This window comes from Centropristis striata, chromosome 14 (assembly GCF_030273125.1).
Source record: "Centropristis striata isolate RG_2023a ecotype Rhode Island chromosome 14, C.striata_1.0, whole genome shotgun sequence".
Lineage (NCBI taxonomy): Eukaryota > Metazoa > Chordata > Actinopteri > Perciformes > Serranidae > Centropristis > Centropristis striata.
The window spans coordinates 8,589,149-8,615,593 of record NC_081530.1 but is presented as its reverse complement, the minus strand read 5'-3'; the positions used below and the strand labels follow the sequence as shown (position 1 = coordinate 8,615,593).

The 26,445-nt window shown below is 37.4% G+C and overlaps 1 protein-coding gene across 1 annotated transcript in view; it reads right to left on the bottom strand.

The window, feature by feature from the left end:
- Positions 1-26,445, bottom strand: part of khdrbs3 (KH domain containing, RNA binding, signal transduction associated 3) — a 153,152-nt gene that overhangs the window by 66,572 nt on the left and 60,135 nt on the right. Inside the window, exons 2-3 of the mRNA XM_059350072.1 lie at positions 15,713-15,831; positions 1,071-1,187 (exon numbers count right to left, since the gene is read on the bottom strand). Coding sequence (XP_059206055.1) covers positions 1,071-1,187; positions 15,713-15,831 — 236 coding nt within the window. The remainder of the gene's footprint in view (positions 1-1,070; positions 1,188-15,712; positions 15,832-26,445) is intronic.

Sequence of the window (26,445 nt, the reverse complement as noted above, 5' to 3'; positions counted from 1 at the left end):
GATGGACAAAATGTCCCATTTTTTAGTGATAAAAAATAATCTGATTTATCCAGTCCTCCTACTGATATATACTGGTATTTGGATTGAATTGATTCCATTGATACCCGAGCCATCTATTTGAGTCAGTATCGGTTAGGGTTGTCACGATACTAAGATTTTACAACTCGATACCGATACTCAGGAAAATGTTCGATACTCAATACAATTTTCAATACCACAAGGATAAAAACAAAGACCCCAAAATTTAACAGAAATATTTTTAACAACAAGAAAAATGCAACATGTAAAAATTAACAGAACCACAGGTTAAATATTTATAATAAAAAACTGTTGTGCAAAAAGAAACTGCAACTATGATAACAAGCTTCAGGTCTGAGGTAGTGCAAAAAATAAATACAATAAACAATAACAACAATATTTTGTATGCTGTGCACAATATTAGGCAAGCTTGATAAGTCAACTTTTCTCTGCTTCATTCTGGGACTTCAAGAGAGAAAATAACACTTTTCATCGGTACTTTTGAAAATGAGTATCGTGTCCGGATACAACGTTTTAGTATCAATACTTTTTTGAGTATCGATACTTTTGACAACCCTAGTATCGGTCCAATATCTAACATAAATATCGGTGCATCCCGTTTTTTTTAGTGTGTGCTGACATTTTATTGTCCAAGCAATTGATTGTTTTCTGAGAAAATAAAGGGGAGAATAATCTAATCCATTTCACTATTGTAATGATTCAACTTTACACTTCAATTTCAGTCTTCACACTTCAAATTCAGTCTTCAAACTGGTCTGACGCAATTTAGGAAGTTCATAACTTTTTGGAACAAGAGCCCAAAGTCACCCTGTGTAAAATCATTAGGTTGTCAGAAAATCCTAATTTTATCTGGATGTTCATTGGACCTCTTGTAATTAAAGTGTCTCTTTCTTAACATGAAAGGTGAGTCCAACCACTTCCACTTCAAACTGTGTGAAAAACTTCATACAGCAGACAAAGATAAAATGAGTGGAGGTGTAGGGAGCAAGGAGAGCAGGGGGGGGAAATGAAATAACAGGCTGGAGTGTTACCTTTTCTTTGTCTCTCATGGATCCTTTTCCGAGAATTGACATCTTTGTGAGAGTGTCCTCCTGTAGTCTCTTTAACGAGTTCCCGCGTGGCCCGAGGAGTTTGCCGACAAAGTTAAACTGCAACAGAGAGCGAGAGCGCGGATCAATCAGAATCTGTGTGTTTGAGATAAAGAGCAGAGACATTTCTTATGCTCAAGCGGCGACTGAAGCTAATGAAAACTTATCAGCACTTTTTCCTGTCCGGGTCGTGATAGATATTTATCAGTATGGAAGCATTTCTGAGATGTCTCATCCCAGGTTCACTGTGTCACCTTTATGTGGCTCATGGCTTTAAGATGCATGGTGATGCTCTGTAATGATGGAAATCTCAGCACACAATTAGTATTAAATCCACAAGTACATACAGAGGAAAGTTTTGTGTCAGAAGTGGGGAAGAAACAATAAAGCCAAGTTCTTTAACCAATTAAAAACATATTTTTTTGCATTTGTATATATTCAAAGAAATCTTACAAAGAAATCTAATGAAATAAGTTAGTGTAATTTCCATAATGATGGGGCTATGACAAATAAATTCAAGTAATTCAAATATGATTTATTTTGCTCTTTTTAATCCTGTAATCTCATTACGTGCAATTTATAAAGATCTGACACTTGCTATTTTTCATTTCATGTTCAATAATGCTGTTGTTCATCTCTCTACAAAAAAAGGTAGTGTCCTTTAGGTTTTTATTGTGCCATGTTTCAGTGCGGTCCAGACAGTAATGAGACACTGGAATTCTTAGACTCCAGACAGACTTCAGCTTGTAACAGTCACATAAACTAGCAAATTAATTTAAATAATAAAAAAATTAAGAAACAGAATAAAATATGCAATAAAAATGTGCAGTATTAAGAAAAATCTCTACTGGTTTAACTGCAGTCTTTTTATAAGAATATAAACTGTGAATGAAAAGAAAGATTAAATGCCTGCAGTCAGCCTCAGCAACCTTTACTAACAAGGTAGAGAAGCCTGGACCTGAATGTTGCCTGAGAGGTGGAATTCAGGGCAAACAACTCTAAAATGTAATTACCAGGAGTCCATGGCAACAACCACAAGGTGATCATGTCTTCTCTTTTCTCTGAATTCTGGCACCTGGACACTTTGTACTGATTATATCAAACTGGGGAGGAGGGAGACAAAAAGCTTCATTTGCACCCCAAGTGGAGATTTTGCACTTGTACAGTTTAATAATTAATAGTCGAGGGCAGGGTTGGAATTTAGCACCATCCACCAGCCAAATGTTGGTAAAATATGCCATTTGCTGCTTGATTAACTTCACTCACCAGCCAAAGCACAAACCAATTGAGTGGCTGGTAGATTTTGGAATCCATCAGCCTCAGAAGCAGGTGGATAAAAAAAGTTAATTTCCAATCCTGGACTAGGGACTACTTTTTTAATAAGCAGCTGTTTCAATAAATTGTTGTTCAAAGCAGGGGTGCACTGCAAAAAAGGTGTGTCTAAAAACCAGATAAAACACTAAATCTGAGGGAAATGATCTTGCTGCATGGACAGATAATTTCACTTGACAATATTTCTTAAATTAAGATTGTTAAATCTAGAAATAAGCATGTTGTACATTTAACCCTCTGGAGTCTCCAAAAGCGCCAAAGCATGACTTCTTGATGACATCCAGACTAGAAAACAAAGCAGCATGGAGCCCTACTGTAAATTTACCTCTAAAGTTCTGGCTGTAAACTCCATGAGAACTGGAGACCAGGTCAAATATATTTAGTATAAAATGATAGAACTGGATGTAACCCTCTTAACAACATTTAAAATTCTTTGAGCATGAGTGTTTTGAAAGTAAAAAAAAGGATAAAAAAATCACATTTTATGTTGGACTAAAGTAAGTAGTAAATGTAGGACACAAAATGACAAAAATACACAAAATGACCAAAAAAAGACACAGAATGACTAAAACAGACACAAAATTATCAAAAAAAGACACAAAATGTCCAAAAAAAAACACAAAATGAGAAGACAGAATGACCAAAAAAGACACAAAAAAGACACAAATGACCAAAAATAACATAAAATGACTTACAAGAACAGGAAAAGACATGAAAAGGGTTAAAAATGGACAAAATAGTCCAAGACTCCATAGAGATAAAATAAAAAATTAACGCTGAAAACAAGATAAATGATCTAACACTTCTAAGTCTACATTTTTTTTTTATCTTGGTAAGAAACAAATAATTGTCAGTGCACTCTGTTCAGGCCAGTTCATCGCAGCTTGCAGCTTTAATTTATCTTGTTTTAAGAGTTAATTTCTTATTTTAAGCGTACAACATGCTTATTTCTAGATTTAATAATCTTCATTTAAAAAATATTGTCAAGTGAAATTATCTGTCCATGCAGCAAGATAATTTTCCTCAGATTTAGTGTTTTTATCTTGTTTTTAGACACACCTTTTAACCCTTAATATTAATATTTAAAGAAAAAAGTTGCAAATTTACTAGATTAAAGTGGCAAATCTACAAGAAAAAAATTGCAGATTTAAGAGATTTAAAGTGGCAAATCTGCATGCAAAAAAGTCACAGATTTACAATAAAAAAAGTGGGGAAAAAGCAATTTTTTCTCGCAGATTCACCACTTTAAATCACATAAATCTGGGCATTTTTTTCTCGTAGATTTGCCACTTAAATCTTGTAAACTTTTTCTCAAGTCCGTATGTTTTTTTTTTCACATTCTGGCTGTATGTAATATCCTTGAATATTCTCTAGGGTTGAAATTTGGAATTTGCAAGTATTTGTATGCCCTATTAAGGGTTAAAAGATTCAGTGAATTTGGAGGCATTTCTGCATGTAAGGGACAAGGCAAAAAAAGCAACATTAGATGTGATTGTATAAAGGACATTACAACATGTCCTTGGGAGGTAAAGTTAAAGTCATATATCGACAATATCCAGAAACATCTCCAACCTTTCAGGGCTGTAGCTCATCTGAGATGGACTGGCACAAAGTGGTAAAGTGTGCTGTGGTCTAACATCTCCCCATTTTAACCTGCTTTTGGAAATCATGGATTTGTGTCCTCCGAGCTAAAGAGTAAAAAGGACCATCCAGATTGTTACCAGCACAAAGTTGAAAAGCCAGCATGTGTATTGGTATGGGGGTGTGTAAATATCACATCTGTGAAGGCACCATTAATGCTGAAAAGGTACATACAAAACGTCTTTTCCAGGGACGTCCCTGATTATTTCAGCGAGACAACGCTAGGACACATTCTGCACATGTTACAGCAGCATGGCTCCAAAGGAGAAGATTGCAGGTACTAGATTGTCTATCAAAAAATATGTACTGAGTGCTGTTAACCCTCTGGAGCACGACTTCTTCATGACGTCAAAAAAAGACACAAAAAAGACACAAAATTACCATAAAAGACACAGAAGACACAAAATGACCAAAAAAGACACAAAATAACTAAAAAAAAGACACAACATACACATAATGACCAAAAAAGACACAACAACAGACACAAAATGACCAAAAAAGACACAAAAAAACTAAAAAAAGACACAAAAAAGACAAAATGACAAAAAAAAAGAAACAAAAAAGACACCAAAAAAGACACAAAAAAGACATGAAAAGACGTGAAAAGGATTAAAAAATGGACAAAATAGTCCAAGACTCCATAGAGTTAAAAGAAAAGGTGATGTAACACAGTGGTAACATCCTTTTTTTTGGAGCATGTTGCAGGAATCAAATTTAGAAACAGTGTATATTTACAATAAACAATATATTCTATCAGTAGGGACATTACATTTACAGCCTTTGTGCAGTTTTCATTGACTATGAAGAAATGATAAGCAAATCACAGCACTCTGTTTTATTTTTGATTCCATCATTTTGGTATCAGGGTGAATCAGACTGAATAAATCTTCCTGCAGATCTACAGAAGACATTGTACAAATGTTTTCTCAGGCACTGTCCGACAGTAAATTGACTTAGAAATGTAAAATTGGAGTGACCCTTTAAACTGTGAACAGAAACAACAATCAATAACATTCAACTAGCAGTTCAACCAATTAATTAGCCTCAAAGGGCAGCCCAGAAGCCAGAGTCTGAAACTGGTGGGACAGTTAATTGATTAGCACACAGAAATCAGAAATAAGTCAACATGAGGAAGGAAATGCCATGCACTAATAGAACACATCATTAAATCGATCGCTGAGGTGATCTATTTCTGATTTAAAAGTATTGTATTGCTTTATGAAATCAGAACTCTACTGATATCACTCCCTCAATCTCTTGAGCTGCATGTTTTTGAATGTTTGAATATAAATTTTCAATGTGCAACATTATCATAATGTGCATGTTTGAGCTAACATTGAAGTTGAGTGCCTCTGGCGTGTCTCCGACTATCAAAGGCTTCCCAGCTTAGATTACTTCACAAGGTCACTGCGTTTTAGCCCGTGAAAACCCAAATGTTATGCATTACTATGTCAAGGTATGTTGTGTGCAGACACCCATCAAAGTCATACATCCTTTACACCGGCTGAACACAATTCCTGCAGCAGCTGGAGATGGTCAGGGAGACAAAAGGGAGAGCGATGCTTTTCTCCCCCTCTCTATGTTTTCCTTTACCAGTGAGTTATACAGCTGTCTCCCTCAACTATCTAGGTCATCAATTAGCTAGCAGCAGGTTAAAAAAAAGCAACAAAAAAAACGGAGTTTGGTTCCACACCTCACCTATAACTCGCCAGCCTTTTGTTCAGAAAGCGAGCTTATTAGGAGGCTCCTGAGTGAGGGATTTCAGAGGCGAGCTTTAGTGATTCGCTGTAATGCTGTAAGTGACTGTTGGCAGAGCTGAACTCTTGCAGTTACTATATGTTCCTTCAACTTCGGTAATTACCCCAAGTCCTGTGTTGTCTCATATTAAAACCACAACCCACTGTGCTAATTCCAACCCTGCGCTCACAAATGGGCAAATTGGCTGCCTGCAAAGTTCTAACCTTGGACTGATGAATATGTAGGACATGTCCACCTTCACATTACAGTGTGAGGCCTTTGATGATAACTTGGGTCCATTTATACGCCACCTACGTCACCTGAAACATTGCAATACTAATACATACCCATAGACTGTAACAGATTGCTAATTATAAAGATTAATACCATAAACGCCCAAAGTCACATGACCACGACTCCAGGGTGTTGAGTATAGTTAGTAATGTGAAGCATAAAGATGAATATGGGAGATTCTAGAAGATTTAAAGTGTTTGTTACACGGGTGTCACCATGGGTTCTTATGGGTTGATTACATATACACCGAGATAGACACGAATTGTTGGGTCAGGAAAATTCAATTTAAAGTTATCTAAGCAAACAAGATAGGTCCTGCCTCTAATGTATTCAAGTTTACAAAAGGATCATCAAAGGAGACAGCGTTACCGGGGCGAACAGAGGTTGTCAGGAAATGTTTTAAATGTGCTGAGTTTAACCGATGTCCTGCGCATCCATCATTTCCACCTGGATAGAGCCTTGATCACTGAGCTGTGCCGTTCTCCCGAACAACGATTTGCAGAGCCAGATCACACAGCCGACATCTCGCCGTGTTACTACAGCTTATGTGCAGCCGTTCCATCCGTCTGACAGGTTGGGTATTGCACAATGGTGTCCGGGATGTTTGTTTGGATATCTCAGTCCTCGGTCGACCAACGGCGTTCTACTCTGATGGATTAAAAAAAGCTTGAACAAGGAGAAAGGCTGGTTTTTCTGATCAAAAACAAAGCGCAACTGTGTTGCTTTCAATATCATAGTGTCAAAGCCATATCCAGTGCACACACACACACACACACACACACACATTAAGCAGGCAGCATAAAGGAGCAAATTCATAAAGCAGGGTTCTTTTAAACTAATTATTTAATCCAGGGCAGTTTCAATGAGGATTTCTCGAAAATACAGGATTTGCTAACAAACGGAGGGGAGACCCAACTTTTCAAAGAGGTTATTAGCAGTCATGTAAGGGTGCAAATTTTTCCCTGATATTACACGGAGTTTGGGCACAGCACTGTATGTGGAGAGCTTGTGGGTGGAACAAACTGCTGTAATTTATAGGTACAATTTTGACGTTCAGCAGAAGCAGTATATAATATATATTATATATTAATATATAATATAATTGTCATTTAGAGCGAATAATCTACTGCTCAGTGTTTTAGAAAGTTGGGTCAGTTGTTTAATACACAATAATAAGCACTAATATAATGATGTTAATCCGATTTACTGGCCCAGAGCAGTTGAGAGTAAAATGTATAATAATAATAATAGTAAATATAATAATAATATATTACCTTTGGAATGAAATAAGTGAAGTAAAAGAACTGTACTTAGCGTGGTTGAAAACAGGTGTGCCTCAAGCAGCCCTGCCCTCCGAACAAATATGATCTCAGTCAGTCAGTCACACACATACCCGTGTGTAGGGCTGACCTTGGCGGTCAGTCAAAAACATAGCAATATATTAAAAAGTGTGAGTGTCATTGCCTTTCTATCATCTTTTAGACAGTAACAAAGGTTACATAGAAGGCCTATTAACCCAATTTCAGTAAGTTGTTCAAAACCCGTCAGTTAGCTAACTGGCGTATTTTGACTGGGCTTCTCTGAGAAAAGAAACAGACTTGACGCTGATGGACTACTGCAAGTAAATTCTGTCAGCTCTTCCTACCAACAGTCAAGTTTAAAACTTAATATGCACCTCGGTTTATAGACGAGTGAGGGGATAAATTACAATTAAAGTTTTTCAGGACAATATAGTATCACATTACATGTCATTTATATCTGGTATCTTCAAGAACGTGTTTGAATCCTGACAGTGATTGAAAGATTAGACTGTGATACAGACCTTGATTTAAGAAATATATGATTTGCAGCTTGTTTGTGTTTCTGTGAAAACAGGGGCACAATTAGACACTGGCTTTAGGTGAGGAGAGAAGGAATGCCTTTTTCCATTGAGAACATACAGATCTGTCTGCTGCAGGCAAAGAGCCAGAGAGTGTGTTGAATGAGAAAGGGTGAAGACATTGATCTGAAGTACACTGCATCATTACTCTGTCACCGTATCTACCAGAACACCTGAACAAACGGCTCCTCTGAAAACTTTCTTTTAATCAAGGATTAATTCATTCATTTCACATTTTGTCAACAATGTCCTGTGGGCAAGTTTCTAATTTAATCAATCTGTCATTCCAAACAAATATGAGTTGAAGGCAGAGGAAATTTAAAATATATCATATTAATTCGCAGAGTGTTTCTATTATATTCATCCATGTTGTTAAATTGTGTTAGTTTTTTTAAATTCTATATAATAGAATATAAACCCACATATCTGCTGCCACATCTTTTTTCCCTCTGTCATCTGCTTTCTAGCTATTTATTGTTTTAAAGGCTCAACAATTAAAAAGATACAGTTGTGGGCAATGACAATCTTAGATCGCATGCTCCCTCCAACATTTTTTTATTAAATATGTATTCGGATTTAGAGAAAAAAAAACAAGTAAAAACGAAAATCTTAGCCATGAGGGTCAAGTATGTATTGCCCACTGGCTCAGTGGTAAAGACACTGTGTAGGGGTTAAGGATGGAATGTCCCCAGTGTGCTTCCCTATTTCTTGTAAAAATTGTCCAAAAAAAATACTTCCATAGAAGGAAATTGTCACGTTTGAAAAGGGTTGCAGAGATATTAATGCACCATGCTTAAAACATGAAGGTCTGGATTAAAGACTGAGCAAAGTGGGCAACTGCCCCGGGCCCTCAGATCCCCAAAGGGTCCCCACCGGCCCAAATGTGTAATTTGTGTCAATTTGATTTATTGAGATTTTGTTTGGGAGAATGATAAAAGGCACCGCTAAAGCCACCATGGTCAGACCCTTAATCATGTTACCACTGTAGCCTTTTACTTGCTCTTGCAACTCTTTCTCCAATAAATTGTTTTGTATATATTTATACAACAAGATCTCCAACCTAAACAACAAAATAGGCTGTTTGTCAATACTACCCATAATGGCTGATATTAGCGTTTCTCAAAATTACCCATATGAGCATTTCGTGGCTCGCGGTACGGATGTGATCGTTCTAAAAATAACACACGCCATACGGTTCGCGGTTGTAAAAAAGGCTGCAGTTTCTGTGAATTTAGGCTACAAAACCACTGACCTAGGTTTAGGGTAAAAAAAAATTCCTGGTTAGGCGTTAAAAGTAAATAAATGTATGTAAATGCTAAGTAAAGGAGACGAGCATGACGTGACTAACGTAAGTTACATAAAAACATAATTTACGCAAAAAGTTGTATTTTTGTATTAAACATGGGACACGAACCCCGTTCATTTAAACTCTGCATCATCTCCAATCTTTACCACTACGTCAGCAAGATGGTGGCGTAAGACAGTCAATTATGTTGTTTTTGAAGGGAGACCAGTCTCCATTTTTCATGGGTTCAATGTTAATGTTTTATCTCCACTTGCTTACTCTGGCAAGTGGGTCAGAAATCTACTTGCCCAATGTTAATTTTTACTTTCCACTATATGGATTTATTAGCAGTTAACAAACAACAACAACAGTCAGTTGTCATAATCCTTATTAAGATAAATGAATGATGATAGATGAATCATTCCTTGGCCCCTTACATAGTCAGCTCCAGAAAAAAGTTGAATTATTATTTTCTTTTTCTTTTACTATACACTATTATACAAGTGGGCAACCCTACCCGATGAGTGCTCATATACTACTGCTTAATAAACGACACATTTTAAAAGCTGTTGCCAGGTTGGTAATCAGGCATCAGCTTTTGGTTGCCAAAACTGAAAGTATGGTTGCCAATTTAAGTCCCTTTATGTTTTGAATAGCTGAGATGCAGGCATATGTCAGCTTGACAGTGAAAATGTCTCAGAAAGAAAACGTTTATTACAGCATGTTTTATTAAGTTTTACCTTGAAATAGTGAGTTTGATATGCCATTTATCGAGGTGTAAGTTGTACAGGCTTTGAAGTATAATTTTGTATCCAATTCACTTAACACTTCTTTAGTTTGTTAGTATTCTCATTTGTTTGTGATGTTGATGATGCCTGTGCACACTCGAGCTAATGAATCAACCTGAACCAATCTGACTGCAACCACATTTTTTGATTATCAAGAATGCAAAAAATTACTTGAAAAAAATATCTAGATATTTAACTTTTGTTAACTTTTGTTTTTATTGATGAGCCATGATATACTTATATTTTACATTTGGATGGGAATCATAATTGCTACCTGCTACCATAATCAAGGCTCAAGACCAAATTTCTTAAAGTTGCAAGGGTTGCCAAAACTGAAAATATGGTTGCAATTTTATTCACCTTGTATACTGTTGCTCATAAAGTTGGAATTATATATACACATATATAAATAAATGGCTGTGCCAATGTGATTTGTTCACGTATATCTTCTCAAAACTGTATTAACCAATCCCTTGATTGTGATTACTGATGCATTAAAATAGGAATAAACAGAGGATTGTGTCTGAAAACAAAATGATTCCAACTTTATGGGCAACAGTGTATCAAGTTAATGCATCAAGGCACATGCAGTGTTTCCATATGCAGTGCTGTCTGTTTCTGACTGTATCAGAATTGTTTAAATATCACTAATGCAAAAATTACTTGAAAAATTATATTTTTGGATACAAAATTGCTGTTCCGTTAGTAAAAAAGTAGTTGCGACTAATGGCAATCTAAGGCCAAGAAATAGTTGCCAATGGGGAGCATGCCAACTGTTGAGCTGTGATTATGACTGTTCCAGTAAGAACAGTTTTCCCCCGCTCTGTAGCTGGTTAATCCAGCCATGTTTACAACTTTTTACAACCTGTTCTCATACACCGTCTTGAGCCACTTCATACGGTATAATAGACAATACAGTGATGTGATGTAATGATATTTGCTTGGTGCTATTTTAAGTTCCTGACTATTTAAAAAGAGATCATGCAGATTTGCTTCATATTTGTTTGACTAATGCCAGGAAATGTCAGAGAGAAGTCTTAATCTGGACATTTAAACGCATCAGCACCCAGTCGATGTGTTTGCAGAGGCGCACGCATCTCCCCATATGGACAATCCTTCGAATATACCAAACACATAACTGTAATCCGTGCTGTTTATCAGAAATCACAATCCGTCTGACTCCTACTGTGATTGATGCTCTGGGGATTCGCTAATGCTTTAGTTATCACGAGGGATTATGTGACTTACAAAAACCTGCCTGGGCTCCTGGTCCTGGTTCACGTCATTGAACTGTGTGAGAGGATTGTGCCGCTGCTGTCTATAATCACCACAATAAAAGCTGATGTGTTTAATCACAGGTTGTCGCCTGCTGCTCTGTTGTCGCGCTCTGAAAATAAGATATAATAGAGAAAAGGACTGAAAAATATCCATAATATAGAATTGCACCGCGTTCAGCCGAAACAAAAACGTCAAGTGAACGATGAGAAAGACAGCAGACACAAGGAGAGGAAGGGTGTATGATTAATCACACTTAAAATGCAGGGGGTGCAGGGTGGCAGAGGGGTGGGGGTGGTGTGGCACATCTGAGATCTTTTCATCATTTGCTGAATGTAATACTGCGAGCCTGGCGAAAGGTGTGCTTACAGAGAGCCAGCGCAGAGTGATTGTGCTGAGGACAGCAGGACAGGAACGACAGCAGAAGGATAAATCACCGCTCCCAGCGCAGAGAAAAAGCCACAGTCTGAACTGGAAATAAACCAGTGGGACTCCTTACGCCTCGCTAATGGCCTGCGGTGCATTCTGCCAAAAGATTCTCTCTGAGAGAAGGCCCACAGATCCAGCGATGTACAGATGAGCGCTGATAGTGCATCCTCGCTTAAAAAGGTGGGGTATTTTTAGCTCCTGAGTAGGTGTGACATTATGTGTCATACTGGCTAAATCATGATTTAAAACTATTTCTGTAGCCAAGGTTTCAATTCAGTCTTTTTCTTAAAAAAAATGAATTGAGGGAGCATCTTTGGTTTTGTATGCTGCAGAGGTGTCATTACACAACAGAGCTTCACCACCCTAACAGTGATCACTCTTGTCAATGTCTTAGAAGGTGGAGAAATTCATCAGCGTTGGGTATTAAAAATCATCACTGAGGAACAGCTCCATTTCATCAGAGAATCAGCAGCCTGGAACTTGCCGCGTGGCGTCCTTGCCCGCTTCATTTTGATAAAAAGCGATGTTTGCGGAGGATGGATTTAACCTCTCTGCTCGTGCTGCTAAATGGCTATTTGGAAAATGTCTGTGCCACTTCAATGCCAGAAGCCAAAAGGTGATGCTCGCGGATCAGGAGAAAACCCATTCAAGTCAGGCCGATCACTCTTGCCATTGCTACCTGTCAGATAGAACAAATTGAATTTGTCTTCCTTCGGTGGCTTGTTGGAGCTCTAAACAGCGTATTAGTGGCTCGACTTATCAAAGCTGTCAAAGCAAATCTGTTTAGCTGTGAACCTAGGAGACTCAGATCAGCCTTCAGATGACACTACATACATACATACATAAACAGCCAAAGACAAAAATGTCAGCTCTTTATTAGAGTGCCTGGTGCAAATAATAACTCTTTCTTAAAGTTAAACCAAAATCAATCAGTCAGATTAGATTTGGTGATTAGCAGGTTAATACGACATTAGGACCTCCTTGTAAAAACTAGCCTCAATTTTGGTTTGGTCAGGACCTCTTACACACAGTCACAGTCCTGAGCAGCACCTGACGACTTCAGGGCTGAGCTGCTGAGACTTGCACTGGAGCGATGTCCACACAGACAGTATTTCTGCTGCTGCGCTGCATCTACATCTACAAAATAGAATGCGTTTTTTGTTGTAACTGTCATATTTTCACAATAAAGAGCCCGTAATCTATTAAAATATGGAACTGTGCAATTAAATGCATTTACAACAACACAGTTTGCAAATACTTAAAGAAGGATTTGGTCCAGGGAAAGACTATAGGACATGCATTTTGAAAGGCAAATAGGAAGTGTTGACTAAAAAATATGTAATTTATTAACTCTGTGACATATTCTATTGACAGAAAATGTAGTGAAAGATGATGTCAGTATTACTGTTAAATAATTTTTTGTACACAATATAGTGCCAGAAATTATGTTTTGGTAATTTTCAATCATAACGTTTGAAATGATCCCATGAAGTTTGGGGCAGATTTTTTTCTGATGTAGTTCAAATATATTATATTTACCTTTTGTTTAATATTTCTGCAAACTGGGGTCCCTAAAGAGTCTGTGAATTGCACAAACTGGATATCACTCAAAGTCTTGTAGAATTAATGAGCCCAATTTTATTAATGTGTGATGGTGTTGTTCCCTGTTGTAGCCATTTGACTGCAGTGAGAGAGTTTTTTTTTTAACTTGACTTCACTGTATAAAATGAGCTGCTGTGACCTCTAGGATAATCACAGTCTCATGAAACTTTACAACCACAAACTAGAGACAGAGCCACTAGCATTGCTGTAGAAACTTGCTTGTACTGCCAATCACCAAATCACTGTTTACCCAGTATAATCAGGGTTGTAAACGTGGTGAAACAAGGCAAAATTTAGAATTAAGTTGTGTGACATTATCTTTGAAAGGATAGCATTTGCGGAAATTACACATTTATGCAATTTCCTTTCTGATTGTTATTATCTTTTCTCACCCAGACAAATTCCCAGTGCTCACAGGTTTTGATTTTTTACTGACAATTATTTAAAAGTAAAAACTGAGGCTGTGTTTGTCATAGACCTCAAACAGTGTTTTGAAAGCTATCAGAAAGTGTTACATTTATTGCTAGGTGTGGACTCACTTTCACACCCTGCATGTTAAATTGACATTGGCATTATTTCACCATACATGTGTTAAAATATTTTGTTATGTCTCTGTTTGTCTCTGTTGTCTGTCTCTGTGTGTTACGCAGGCCACTGTCAAATGCATGCGTAGTTCGCTGTATGTGTGCCCTCTCTCTATGCATTTATATATTAATCATGCAATATGATTTTGATACAATGATTATGTTTGTGTGTTAATATTGGTTTAGAAACTGTGATTACTTACATATAAATACATATATTCCATTTGCTTAAACTGATTAAGATTCTATAATCACAAAGAATATATATTTTTATATTTGTCTCCAAATTATGTCTCTGTAAGACATAACAAGGCAGAATGTTTGTCTTAACAAGTTTTGATAGCAGGTCAAGGACACAGTGTGCCGGGCAGAGAAGATTGCTGCCCGGTGACATGACATGTCTCTATATTGATTAAAACTGACGAATCAGCGGATCTTCTTCCTGGAAGAAATCTACCTTCATGATTAGTAAATCTGTAGCATATAAAAAAGGGTTTGAGGGACAGAAGGGGGGCCAGACCTCATGAACTGATCTGCCTTAATCATGTAAATCAGGGAAGTGAGTTTTGAACCCAGAGACTATGTAAAATGTACGTTTCTTGACGTATTGTAATAAAATTATGTCAAACTGAGAACTCGGACATCTGCTGCTCATCATTCCCCATCAAACGATCGCAGAGAAATAGGTGAGGATTTTGTGTTGGAGTCAGATAATTCAATTTTAAAAGGTTTCCTCGAGCGATTTCTCTAACACGTCATTAAAATTCTAGCGATACTAAGCCAAAGAGCATGTTTCAGGTAAAACTAAACCCAAATGTCCCTCATAAGGGTTCAGAGTTAGACTCCTGTGCTATTTCCTCCCTGCTGTCCTCTCTATCCACATACTGCAGGTTACCGCTGTCCTTCCCCCTGGAGGGCTGAGGTGAAAACTTGAGTGATGTTCCCATCTAAGAGCGGCCCTCTCGCTTTTACACCAGCCTCCCCGTCGCGCTCCCAGCGGGAAATCCCTGTCATGCACCTCGCACGAGGCACCAATAAACGCTGCTGCCGGTGAAGGCTCCTCGTGGTGGGCGAGGCTCAAGTGCTCTCAATTGTGGCAACAGTGTTATCGCTCAAAACGGCTCCATGTGGAGGTCATCGTGAAGCCGACTGTCTAGGACTCTATACATGTGACTTATGTGCTGCATTGCAATCACCCTACATTCATTTTAATGAAAAAAAAAAGACCTCTAGAACTTGGAAAAAGCTAGAAGTGCATGTTCCAAATATCATAAGAAATCCACTGCACACTCAAGAAAATGAAATCCACTGTGAGATAATTCCTTTGAATCATATATTCATAAATATTCATTGAGAAATTAATATACCGGGACATCAAAGCGTCATTGACCAAGGTCAGTGTAATAGAGAGGTGTGTGCATGAGGGAGGAGAGTAAGAATTACACTTGTAACATTTGAAAAGCTTAAACAATCCTTCAGACAGGAAGTAACATCCCTAATATAGTTCTACCCCAGTTCTGTCAGCAAGCACGCTGCCTCTACACCGTCCTCCAGATATGTAACATCTAATAACATAAATCGTCAACAAAAAGTGTCAAGTGGCTCTTGTAAGGAATCCAAATCAAAACCAGAGCCACTGTAGTTGGCTTCATTATCTATAAATATCACCATCTAAAATTCTCTATCTGTGCACATCACATTCTTGGAGAATTCTCTGGCGGTGGTACTATAGCACTTACTTTAGGAAACTGCTTGACTGGTATTAAAACTTTCTGGCCCAGTTTCATGTTCTTGTTGATGACGACGTCAATGAACTTCTCCTCTTCCTTCCCCTCGTCTTTCTGAATTTTTTCAATCTCTAAAAAGAGAGAAGAAGAACAGTAATGAGTTGGCGTTGACAAGCAGCAAAACTGTGAAATGATTATGGTGACAACTAATGAAAACTAACGAACGGCATCATAGGAACAATTCAACATTTTTGAGAAATGCACTTATTGGCTTTCTTTTCAAGAAAGATAATCAGATCAATGGAACTCATTAACATACAGAGCTGAAGTCAGGACATGGCAGAATTAGTATAACACTTTACATACTTTGCACAGTAGAGTGTGCAGAGAGTTCGAAAACATGGAGAATTAGTGCAGATTTCCAGATACAGTTGGTTTTGATCTATGTACAGGCACTATGGTAACAGACCTCACTGTGACTACCTCACTCTGTTATTATTACATATTTGTAATTGCACATTGAACACACAAGATATAGCACACTTTAGATGTCTTTATAGGAACATTTTAAAGCTTAGGACAAATGCTATGCTAGCTGTTTTCTACAAGCTAGCCATGTCAAAGTCAAAGTCAAATGTATTTATATAGCCCATTTACATACATACATAAAAGTGCAATAAAATACAGAATTGACAAAGGTGAAAGAAACAAAAACAAAAAACAAAACAAAAAGGGTTAAAAGACATTGCCTGCAAGAGTTAAAATAAATTAAAAGAAGAAGAGATCATTTTAAAAGCACTGAGGGATTACTAGGGGACACTATTCCCTAGCACAGGGGTCGGCAACCTTTACTAACAGAGGAGCCATTGTTGGCAAAAAAAAAGAAGAAAAAATGTTGGAATGGAGCCGCAAACCTTATTTAGAGCCTCATGATGAAGAAGAACACAGCCTACCATGTCTTATTTAGTCTACCAACATTACTGATAGGTCTTATGGAGCATTTATTAATTTTGGGACCCAAGTGCAAATGAAAGGCTAAAGAAAAATCGAAAGCTACTCTTGCTAAAGTAATTCAAAACTAGACTTGAAGTTGGCAAAATTTAGAGGTTAAGGTGCCAGACCGTAGACTTTGGAAAGCTATAATGCACAGTATAGTTAACTAAGATGTAAAAAAACATATATTTTAATGCTGTATATAAGCTACACATTTTACTGAAGGGTACAAATTGCTTAGGGATTACACCAGTGATGAATGAAAATTAAAGAAATGTTATAAATATGTATGAACATTTTTTGTCACAGCCACAGGGAGCCACTGCAGTCGGCCTGAAGAGCCACATGTGGCCCCAGAGCCGCAGGTTGCCTACCTCTGCCCTAGCACTTGCCGAAGGAAAACTTTAATTGAAGGAAAGAGAAAAGAGGTGGGTTTTTAAGTGAGACTTTTAGGGACTGCGCTGCACGGATGTGGAGGTGTGATCACGTTTTTTAGTGCAGGTAAGGAGTCGGGCAGCTGAGTTCTGGACCAACGAAGCTGCAATTGATACATGCTGGTATAGAGCGTTACAGTAGTCCAGTTGAGATGTGATGAAGGCATGAATAGTTCTCTCAAGGTCACTTCATGTGTCATCTCAAGCTCCAAACTTAAATAGTGTGGAAACTAAATGTAAATTGATTGATAGGAAATTAATCGACAACAAATTTAAAATTGAATTAACCATTAGTTATTTCAGGGCTTTAATGAATGTCATGTTTTATATTTGAAAACTCTATTGAGATTTTCCAATGAAGGTTTGAATGTCTTACCTATCTACCTTTACAAAAAATAGTAGGTTTGAAAATTAAAAGCAGATTTCCGAAAATGTTAAAATTAGACTTCCAACTGTGATCTGTGATTTTTTTTTTTTTTAAATGAAAAAAATGGGACGCTGTAAAACTTAAATAAAAACACAGTTATTAATTGAAGATATGTCACAAAGGACTAGCAAAACATTGTATTATGCTGTTTTAGACAACATCACAACTTTTTGGGAAAGGGATTGTGAATGTTTCAATGACTTCAACAATTAACCAATTACCAAAATAGTTATTGATGAATTTGATCTTAATTGACTTGTGATTTTCCCGAGCAAAAACTTGAAGGTTTGCTCAACCTTGTAAATAAAGGGCTAGATCTTTTGACCTTTTGAGTGTCAATCACTATTTTATTTGAGCAGATACCGATTCACTTGTACAGGAAAAAAAAAAGATGGGGATGACACTGGAGCTTGCACCTCCAGGCTACCAAAAATGTTGGCTGTCACGCTTCTTCTTCTTATGGGAGAGCTAGACTTTGATGTATTTGGAGATGTAACCTTGAACGTTTAATCAGATGGATAACATCTGTGTTTCAGTGCCAGGAAAATGGTTTTTGCAGAGAGGGCAGCTGAGAGGAGCTACGACAAAGACTCCAGGCTAAAAGCCCAGCAGGGGACAGGGTGAGGCAGAGGGCGGACTCCATCACAGACTTATTTGTCCTGTTCAAAATGATGTTTGAATGGAAGAAAAACAAGATTAAAACAGGGAAGCTGCGAGCTTTACAGTTCACTTTTTAAAAGAGGTTTTAGAAAATTGGTTCAGATTGAGATGGTGATTAGATTCAGGCAAAATAAGCTGATACATGATAAACTCAAACATGTTCACATGTTCAAACACCGCACAACCACACTTTCAATTACACCAAGTCCAGAAATGAGCTGAGCATATCAGCAGTGCAAACTAGAAACTAGAAAGGAACTAGTGGTTTCTCAACAAAGCTCTGCAGCAATTCATTTGCAGAATGTAATTAAAAGCTTTGATACGAGTTTTAACGAGGATAAAAGAAATATCAGTGAGATAGAGATATCTTTAAGCTTGGGTTTATCCCAAGGGGGGCAGAGAGTGCACGCGTTCTGAGAAAAAGACAACATTAATATTAATGCATCGCCTAGCAACATGCCAAGACGGAGATTCCTCCTTCCACCAGGCGTTGTCCTCCAAACATTCAGACTCTGATGTATTAGGAGATTTGTGACTGAGATTTGGTTTCAACTGCAAATCATTCAGTGTTTTTTTCAAAGCTTACAGGTTTTTTTCCCCCCCGACTTGTCGACAAAGAAAATTTAGCATTTCAAGAAGTCTAAATAAATCCCAAGAGTCAGTGATAGGCAATCAATCAGCAGGTGTAATAAGCAAACAAACTGGTGCTTGTTTAAAAGCTCACTCTGAACATGGAAACACAGACTTGGCTGGTGTGAATTAACTAACCACACTTCATTTTCTTTCAAAAGATCGTTTGTGCTGCAGTTCAGGAGGGAGAAAATGTGGCGAGATGAACTGAGAAGCACCTCCATCTCTGAGTGGTTACCAAGTGTTCAAAAGAGAGAGATTTAAACATGCATCACTGACGCCAGCACAATGTGCCTGTTGTTTTCTTCCAGCTCTATGAGACTCCTCTCCTCCAGCTGGCTGCTGAATAGCTAATTTGGCCGTTTGCGAGGCATACCTTTGCTGAAACAGTGCCTGAGAATCCTTGTATTCATTGAAAAATATCACTGGAAGTCATTGTCTTGATTGTAGTGGCTGCTGTCTTGTAGGTGAATCCACACCTTCCATTGAACAACAATGCTGACTTGTGATATGTGAAGACTGAAAGTTTGGTGAGTTGAAAAAGCTTTTAAAAGCCGTGTGTCTCCACCACTCTGAGACCCAAATGGAATAAATGGATAAAATATTCCATTTTGAGGGTTTCCTTTAGTGATGTTTGACTCAATAAGTTCTAAGAGAAACACTTGGCCTATATATTGTTGCATATTCACATTCATCCAATTCCCCTGATGAGGGCTGTTGGTGCTGAAACATGTTGGTTATTCTCATTGCAGAAGAGAAACCGCATTTTTATTCCTTTGCTTCTTTGAGTTTTGACTCCTTTTGGTTTCTGAGGTTCCAAAATGCTTTTAATACAACTAAGATGAAAGTATAAGTCTGCATTATTACAACTTGGGTATCATTTTCCTTGTTTTGGCCACCATGTGGGAACATAATGACATTGCTTAAAAAAAGTGTAACATGGCAAGATACATGAACAGACAGACAGGTTGTAAACTGTCTTGTCAAAACAGCTTCGGCTACTGTCTGTAGTTTATCTAAACCACTTTAGTTTGAGGTAAAAAACAAAAGGGAAAACACCTGGAATGTCAGTTACAATCTAAGCCTGGCTTATATAACAGTTGACCGATATTATTAGCCGATATCGGCCAATCAAAGGCATTCAGTCCAATCCTAGTGCTAACTCGGCCTGTTCTCCTGTCAGAAACGTTAATATAGGTCGCATGTACAGACAGCAAAAAACAAGCTATGTCTCCGTATTTCACTGTCCGCTGTAATGCGGCCGCCGCCATCTTGCTGATGTAGTAGTGACTGACAGCCAAGTGAAGTTTAAAACGGCAGGTTCCCTGAATTGGCTGGAGGTTGGAGTGGTAGACGGGTCAAACTGACGTGAAACTGACACGGATTTCGCTACAATGCAAGTTAATGACAGTCATATCCCGTGGCTATTCCATGTATATTTTTTCCTATTGGTTTGTGTCCAAGTCACGTGACTTACAAGGTTCCGGCGGTCAGAACAAAAAACATGGCGGACAGTTTTCAAATTTTTAGTGAAAAAAATCAATATTTTGACGATCTACGTTTGTCCGCTGTTTTATTTTGTAATCTACCGGATGTGTGGTGCGATCTCATTGAATCGTGCTCCACTGTATGCCACGCGTAGTGGAAAAAAATCAATATTTTGACTTAGTTGCTGCATAAAGATGGACTTTGATTACATTTCTAGCAAGAAATATGTTTTATTTTCTAAATATTCACTCAGTGAATGTACGTAAAATACGGCGAAGACCTCACCAGAAAAACGGTTAAAAAGATGGGTTTGGCGCATGTTTGTGCGCCATTTATTAGGTGCTTAAAAAGTCACAGTTCTGATTTACATAATGGTCCACACGGACTTTACAGACCCACATTGTAATAAACCAGAATGATCCTTTCCTCCTTGTTATATCAAACCAGTTTCAAGTCAAAAGGATACTGCACTATGTACATTTGCATTTCCTAGAAGGTATATGGCAGAACTCAAATCTCCTCTTCAGAAAAAGGAATAACCAACAGCCCTCATCAGGGGAAATGGATATACATACATATGCAATATATATATAGGCCAAGTGGCTCCCCCAGAGTAGACAGAACAGAGTTAAACATAACTGAAGAAGGCCAGCAAAATTTAATATTTTATACATTCATTCCATTTACGTCTCACGCACAGACACATATTGACATTAAGAGAAGGTCTTTCTGGTTTCTATAGGCTCCTGTTGGACAAGGTTTTTAAGGGTTCCTTCTGCTTCAAATATGTCAATTTAGCAATCTTTGCACACATAAAAAATATATTTACAGTCTATAAAATGTGGCTGCCTGCGTGATGACACCCAACAACGGGACGCCATCCCAGCTGTCTGCTTTTCTATTAGAAATGGATTCACTTAAAAAGCAGCTCTGTGATTTAGGCCTCCCCATTTAAAATTCATAAGCTGGGTAGATTTTGTGGGATTATGCATGACTTCAGCTGCGTGCTAGAGAGTCGAGTTGGGGACGGAGGCAATTGGGTCATTAAGTCTACCAATTTCATGTTGAGGGGTGCAATACATTATAAATACAGAATCTGCACACTGGGTGTATCGCTTTTAACCGGACAAGACGTAAGGGAGATTCACATCGACAGCAGTATGACATTGAACATTGTGCCTCATTCTGATCTGTAATGAATAAATGTTAACTGTTAAATTGAGGTGCATTGGCTTATTATTATTATTATTATTATATTTTTATATTTTTTTTAAGCTGCGCAACATTTATATTGGTATTCTATTTATTTGTATTTCTGTGAAATTACAGGTTCACGAAATCATGCGACTGGTCTCTCCATAAAAAAGGAATTTGTACAGCAAAATACGACTCACATTTATATTTGAGAGTGCCGCCATCTTGCTGATGTAGTAGTAATGATTGACGGCAATGCGGATATTAAATGGCAGGTGTCATACTCAGGACAGAAGGTAGAAGAAGTGGACGGGTCGAACAAACGGCAGACTTTCACCCAGGAGAATGGGATTTCGTGTCCCATGTGAAAACAAAAGTGAATTACTTTTTATGTAACTTATGTGGCTCACAGTTTCAGAATCAGAATTGCCTAGTAGGTTTTTACGTTTCTTACATAACTTATGCAGCTCACGTCACCCTCATAACTACTCCACTTTCGGCATTTACATACATTTATTTACTGTTTGAACTATCCTTATCAGGAAGTTTTTTGCCCAAACCTAGGTCAATGGTTTTGTAGCCTTAATTCACAGAAACTGCAACCTTTTTGACAACCATGTTAATAAAGCAAACGTTAATATAGGTTGCGTGTACAGGCAGCTAAAAACAAGAGATGTCTCTGTATTTCACCATCCACTGTAATGCGTCCGCTGCCATTTTTCTGACATAGTAGTGATTGACAGCCAACGGAAGTTTAAAAGGGTGGATTCCTGCATTTGGTTGTAGGATGGGGTGGTGGATGGGTCGACCAAGCAGCAGACTTTCATCCAGGAGAGCAGGGTTTGCGCCCCGTGTGAAAACAAATGTAAAACATTTTTAAGTTACGTGAATCACGTTTTTGAATGTAACTTACGTTTTTTTACGTAACTTGCGGCATGACCCTTGTAACTACTTCCGGCATTTACGTACATTTATTTATTGTTTAAACTGTCTTTTCTAACGCCTGAGTTCACCTTTTTTTACAACCGTGATCCGTACGTGTATGTAAAATGACATGAATTGACAAACGGTTTATTCTATTGTTTAGGTTGGAGATCTTATTGGAGAATCACAGAGATCTGAAAATCCATCTCGCTAGGCGCTATGTAATGTGATTAAGTTGCACAACTGGAGGTTCTGACCAATCAGCGTCCTGTGAGGAGCTACTGGCAGCTATCTGGTCAAAACACCAACTCCTGAGTTAGTTAGCGTTAGCATATATGCTACAATAGCATCAGTTATATCAGAACCAGAGAGTATGTCTTCACTACACACAGCGCAGACGGTTACATACAGATGGTTCATCCAATCACCTGCCAGGTATTATTTAAAAGTGTCCCTTTTCCAAACAGTCTCCAATGGCAGCTTCTCAGATGGTTTCCTGTCACAAACCATCTGGCAGCATCAGTTTATCCTGAACAGTGAGTGCGCTCAAATTTTCTGAAAGATTCTGACTTCCATCAAATTAAAGTCACTAAGCGTCTTCAGAGTGAAACCTCATCCGTGTAAACCCTTTACGCTATGCTTTCTACTTTAATTGAGTAATGACGATCCTGAACAATACCCTTTTCTTTAAGCTAAACCCTGGTTGATGACAGTGTGGCAACTAATTTGACTCTCTCCCGCTCTCAATCTTCTAAAATTAATCTTGCCTAGAAATCCAATAAGTGTATTTCCCAGAAATGTTTAACTATTCCTTAAATAACAATTAAACTAATCATTAATTTACCCAATGCAGTAGGGCTGGGCAATATATATTGATATATATTTTTAAATGTGATATAGAATTAGACCATATCGCATATATCGATATCGTTCAAATTTAGGCTGTGATCCTTGCTCCAAGCAAGCTGCAAACTAAAAGTAACAATTTTTGTTCTATATTTATATATAAATGCTTCCCTTACTAGGGTTTGTCATATTAAGTTATTTTGTAATGTTCGTTATTCTTTTCTGATATGAATATAAATATTTCAGAAAAAGATTAGCCTATTTTATTTCATATGCTATTTTTATTTAAGATATTTTTTTATTTAAATGTGCACTTCATGGAGCTTTAATTAAAAAAAGGTACTCCTGTTATACAGTATTTATGTTCACTTAAATAAACGGTTTCAATAAAACTACTTGTGACATGTCATATTTCACTTTGACTGAAAATTTGCTCACTTTGCAATAAAAATATCAGGATATATATCGTATATAGATATTCAGTCTAAATATATCGGGATATGACTTGTGGTCCATATCGCCCAGCCCTACAATGCAGGATAGTATCACATTTGCATTGCAGTATCAATACACAAATGCCAGGTATTCAATAAATGGTTAATATTGCAAATACAGATTATATTTCTTTTCGTACAAGAACAATATTAACTGCTCTTTCAGTCCACTAGAGGGGGCTGAGATGAGATGTTTTATTTTATTCATTGCATATTACTTAACTTTCAAATTCCCCACCTGCTGATGGGGTTGCATTTTTTTTAACACGTTACTTGTACAGTTGTACAGTTTCCACCAATGTTTTCATTACAATCTCCATTCCAAAAAAGTTGGGACATTGTCTGATACGTAAATTAAACAGAATGGAATAATTTCTTAATCCTTTGAGACATATAATCAATTAAAAACTGTACAAAATGCAATATATATATATATGTACACACTAAGAGGCATTGTTGCTTTAATTTAAATGTGAAAATAGCATTGGGTCAGCAGTTAATCAGGCAGTGTGGGTGCTCTTAGTGATGACACTTCAGTAAACAATATGTGTGAAGCAAAAGTTCACAGCTAACCGATATAATGAGAAGTACAATCTCGCTGGTGTATGCACTGATTCAAACACTAATTATCCAAGACCTCACAGTGGCTTTGGATGTCTAAGGATATTCCTACACAAGTCAGTGTCTCAAACTTTGAATTACCTCGACACAGACTTTGCATTATAGATCTTTTGACACCTTTTCATGCTGTGCGCAAAATCAGCAGACTAAGCATGGAATTAAATGAAAACCCAACCTGTGTTGCCTTTCATAGAGCAAGTGGAGCTGTATAACTCCAGATCTTTATTCACTTCAGCAGAACAGACTGACGCTTCGGAATTAATTGTACATAAAAAAAGTGTTTCATGGCACATTTTTTTTTTATTTTGCTTGTTCAACCTACAGGTATTATCTAACTGTGGTATTTATCTAAGTGTGGTGCCCCAGGGCAGTGTACGTCTCTCACAGAAACCTTTTAGCTGCAGTAAATACAGACTGTCAGGAGTTACATCCGCCTTTATGCACTATTCATAGACTTCCTTTGGTCTAAAATAATAGGAGAAGCATCTGACGTTTCAATTAAACAACTAGGTATGGTGTATTTTTTTGTGTTTGATGTCGATTGCTATGTGTTGAGTTCCATTTTTTTCCTGGGCTATGTTGCTTTCATTCCTAATCATGAAGTACCAGCAAAACTGACAACATTTCTGTTTTCATTTGTATTATATGAATGCTATTATTTGCACCGCTCTCCATTGCAGCACAGCACAGACGGGATGCACCTGCACACAAGAGCTTAGCTCAGTGTGTTTCCTTGCTTAAATAATTGAATTGAAAATTGGTAGACAGTGAGTTTCTCTTCTGCTCCAACTGAAGCAATAAAAATATATTTTGAATAATAGCACAATGGCAGTTTATCGGCAGCTTTCCACCACTACCGTTATGTAATTGATGCTGAATGCAGCCGTGTGCGGCAGACAGACTCATTATTTTGTTGTTTTGCAATTATGGGTCAAATGAATAGAATGCTCGAAACACGGATGCTACATCATTATTCTAATTCTCTCAGTTTATATCCACCAGAACATGCTTATATAAACACAGTCAAAAGACACTGAGGTCACGCAGAAGGAAACTTACTAGCAAAATAAAAAGGCCTCTATATCCTTAAAGGCCCTGTAGAACCTGATCATGTAATAAATTCCTGATAATGTAATTATCATAATAATGGTTATCATCATAACCATTGAAAATGTAATAAAACCTGATAATGTAATAACTTCCAGATAATGTAATAAAGTGCAGTTCCCAATAATGTAATAAAGTATAACACCAAGCACCTTTAGACTTCAAGAAGCTGTTGAATGCATTCGTGTGTCATGGATACCTCGTTTGTGAAAAACGGATGAACGGGTCAAAAGTTAATAAACATTCAACTTTGACCTGTTGGTGGCGCTAGAGCTCTTGAGCTAGAGTTGCCTACACAGTATCACCACTTGAACCCAAGTAATGGGTGGTCTGCTGTTAAATTATTACAATATTGGGGAATTATTACATTATCAAGACTTGCGAAATAAAGACAAACCCATTAATGTTATACTTTATTACATTATTGGTAAAAAAAGTGTATTACATTATTGGGAAATGCCCTTAATTACATTATCAGGTTTTATTACATTTTCAATGGACTCAAGTGCAGATTTTTATTACATCAACGGGGTTATTACATTATCGGGAATTTATTACATTATCAGGTTCTACAGGCCCTGATAACCTATACTCTCAAGTTACAATCTCGAAGATGTCCATTTCATTCTCGTTGCTGCACCTATAGTAATAAGTGCCGTCTTTTTGGATCTGATTCTTACTTTTATTTTTCGCCTTTTTTTGGAGTTTCATTGTCTGTAGTTATCGCTCATTTCAGTGTTTGTTCAGCTATAGTAATACTATTTGCATAACGCAAAGAGACTGCAAACAAAAGAGTTCAAGAGCAACAATGTTGCATTAGATCCCTTTGAGACAGTCCACTCGCAAAAAAAAGAACCCATGTGTAGTTTGTATATTTTGTTTCGTACATTTATAGTCTATCTAGTGGTCATAGTGATTTTTGATGGA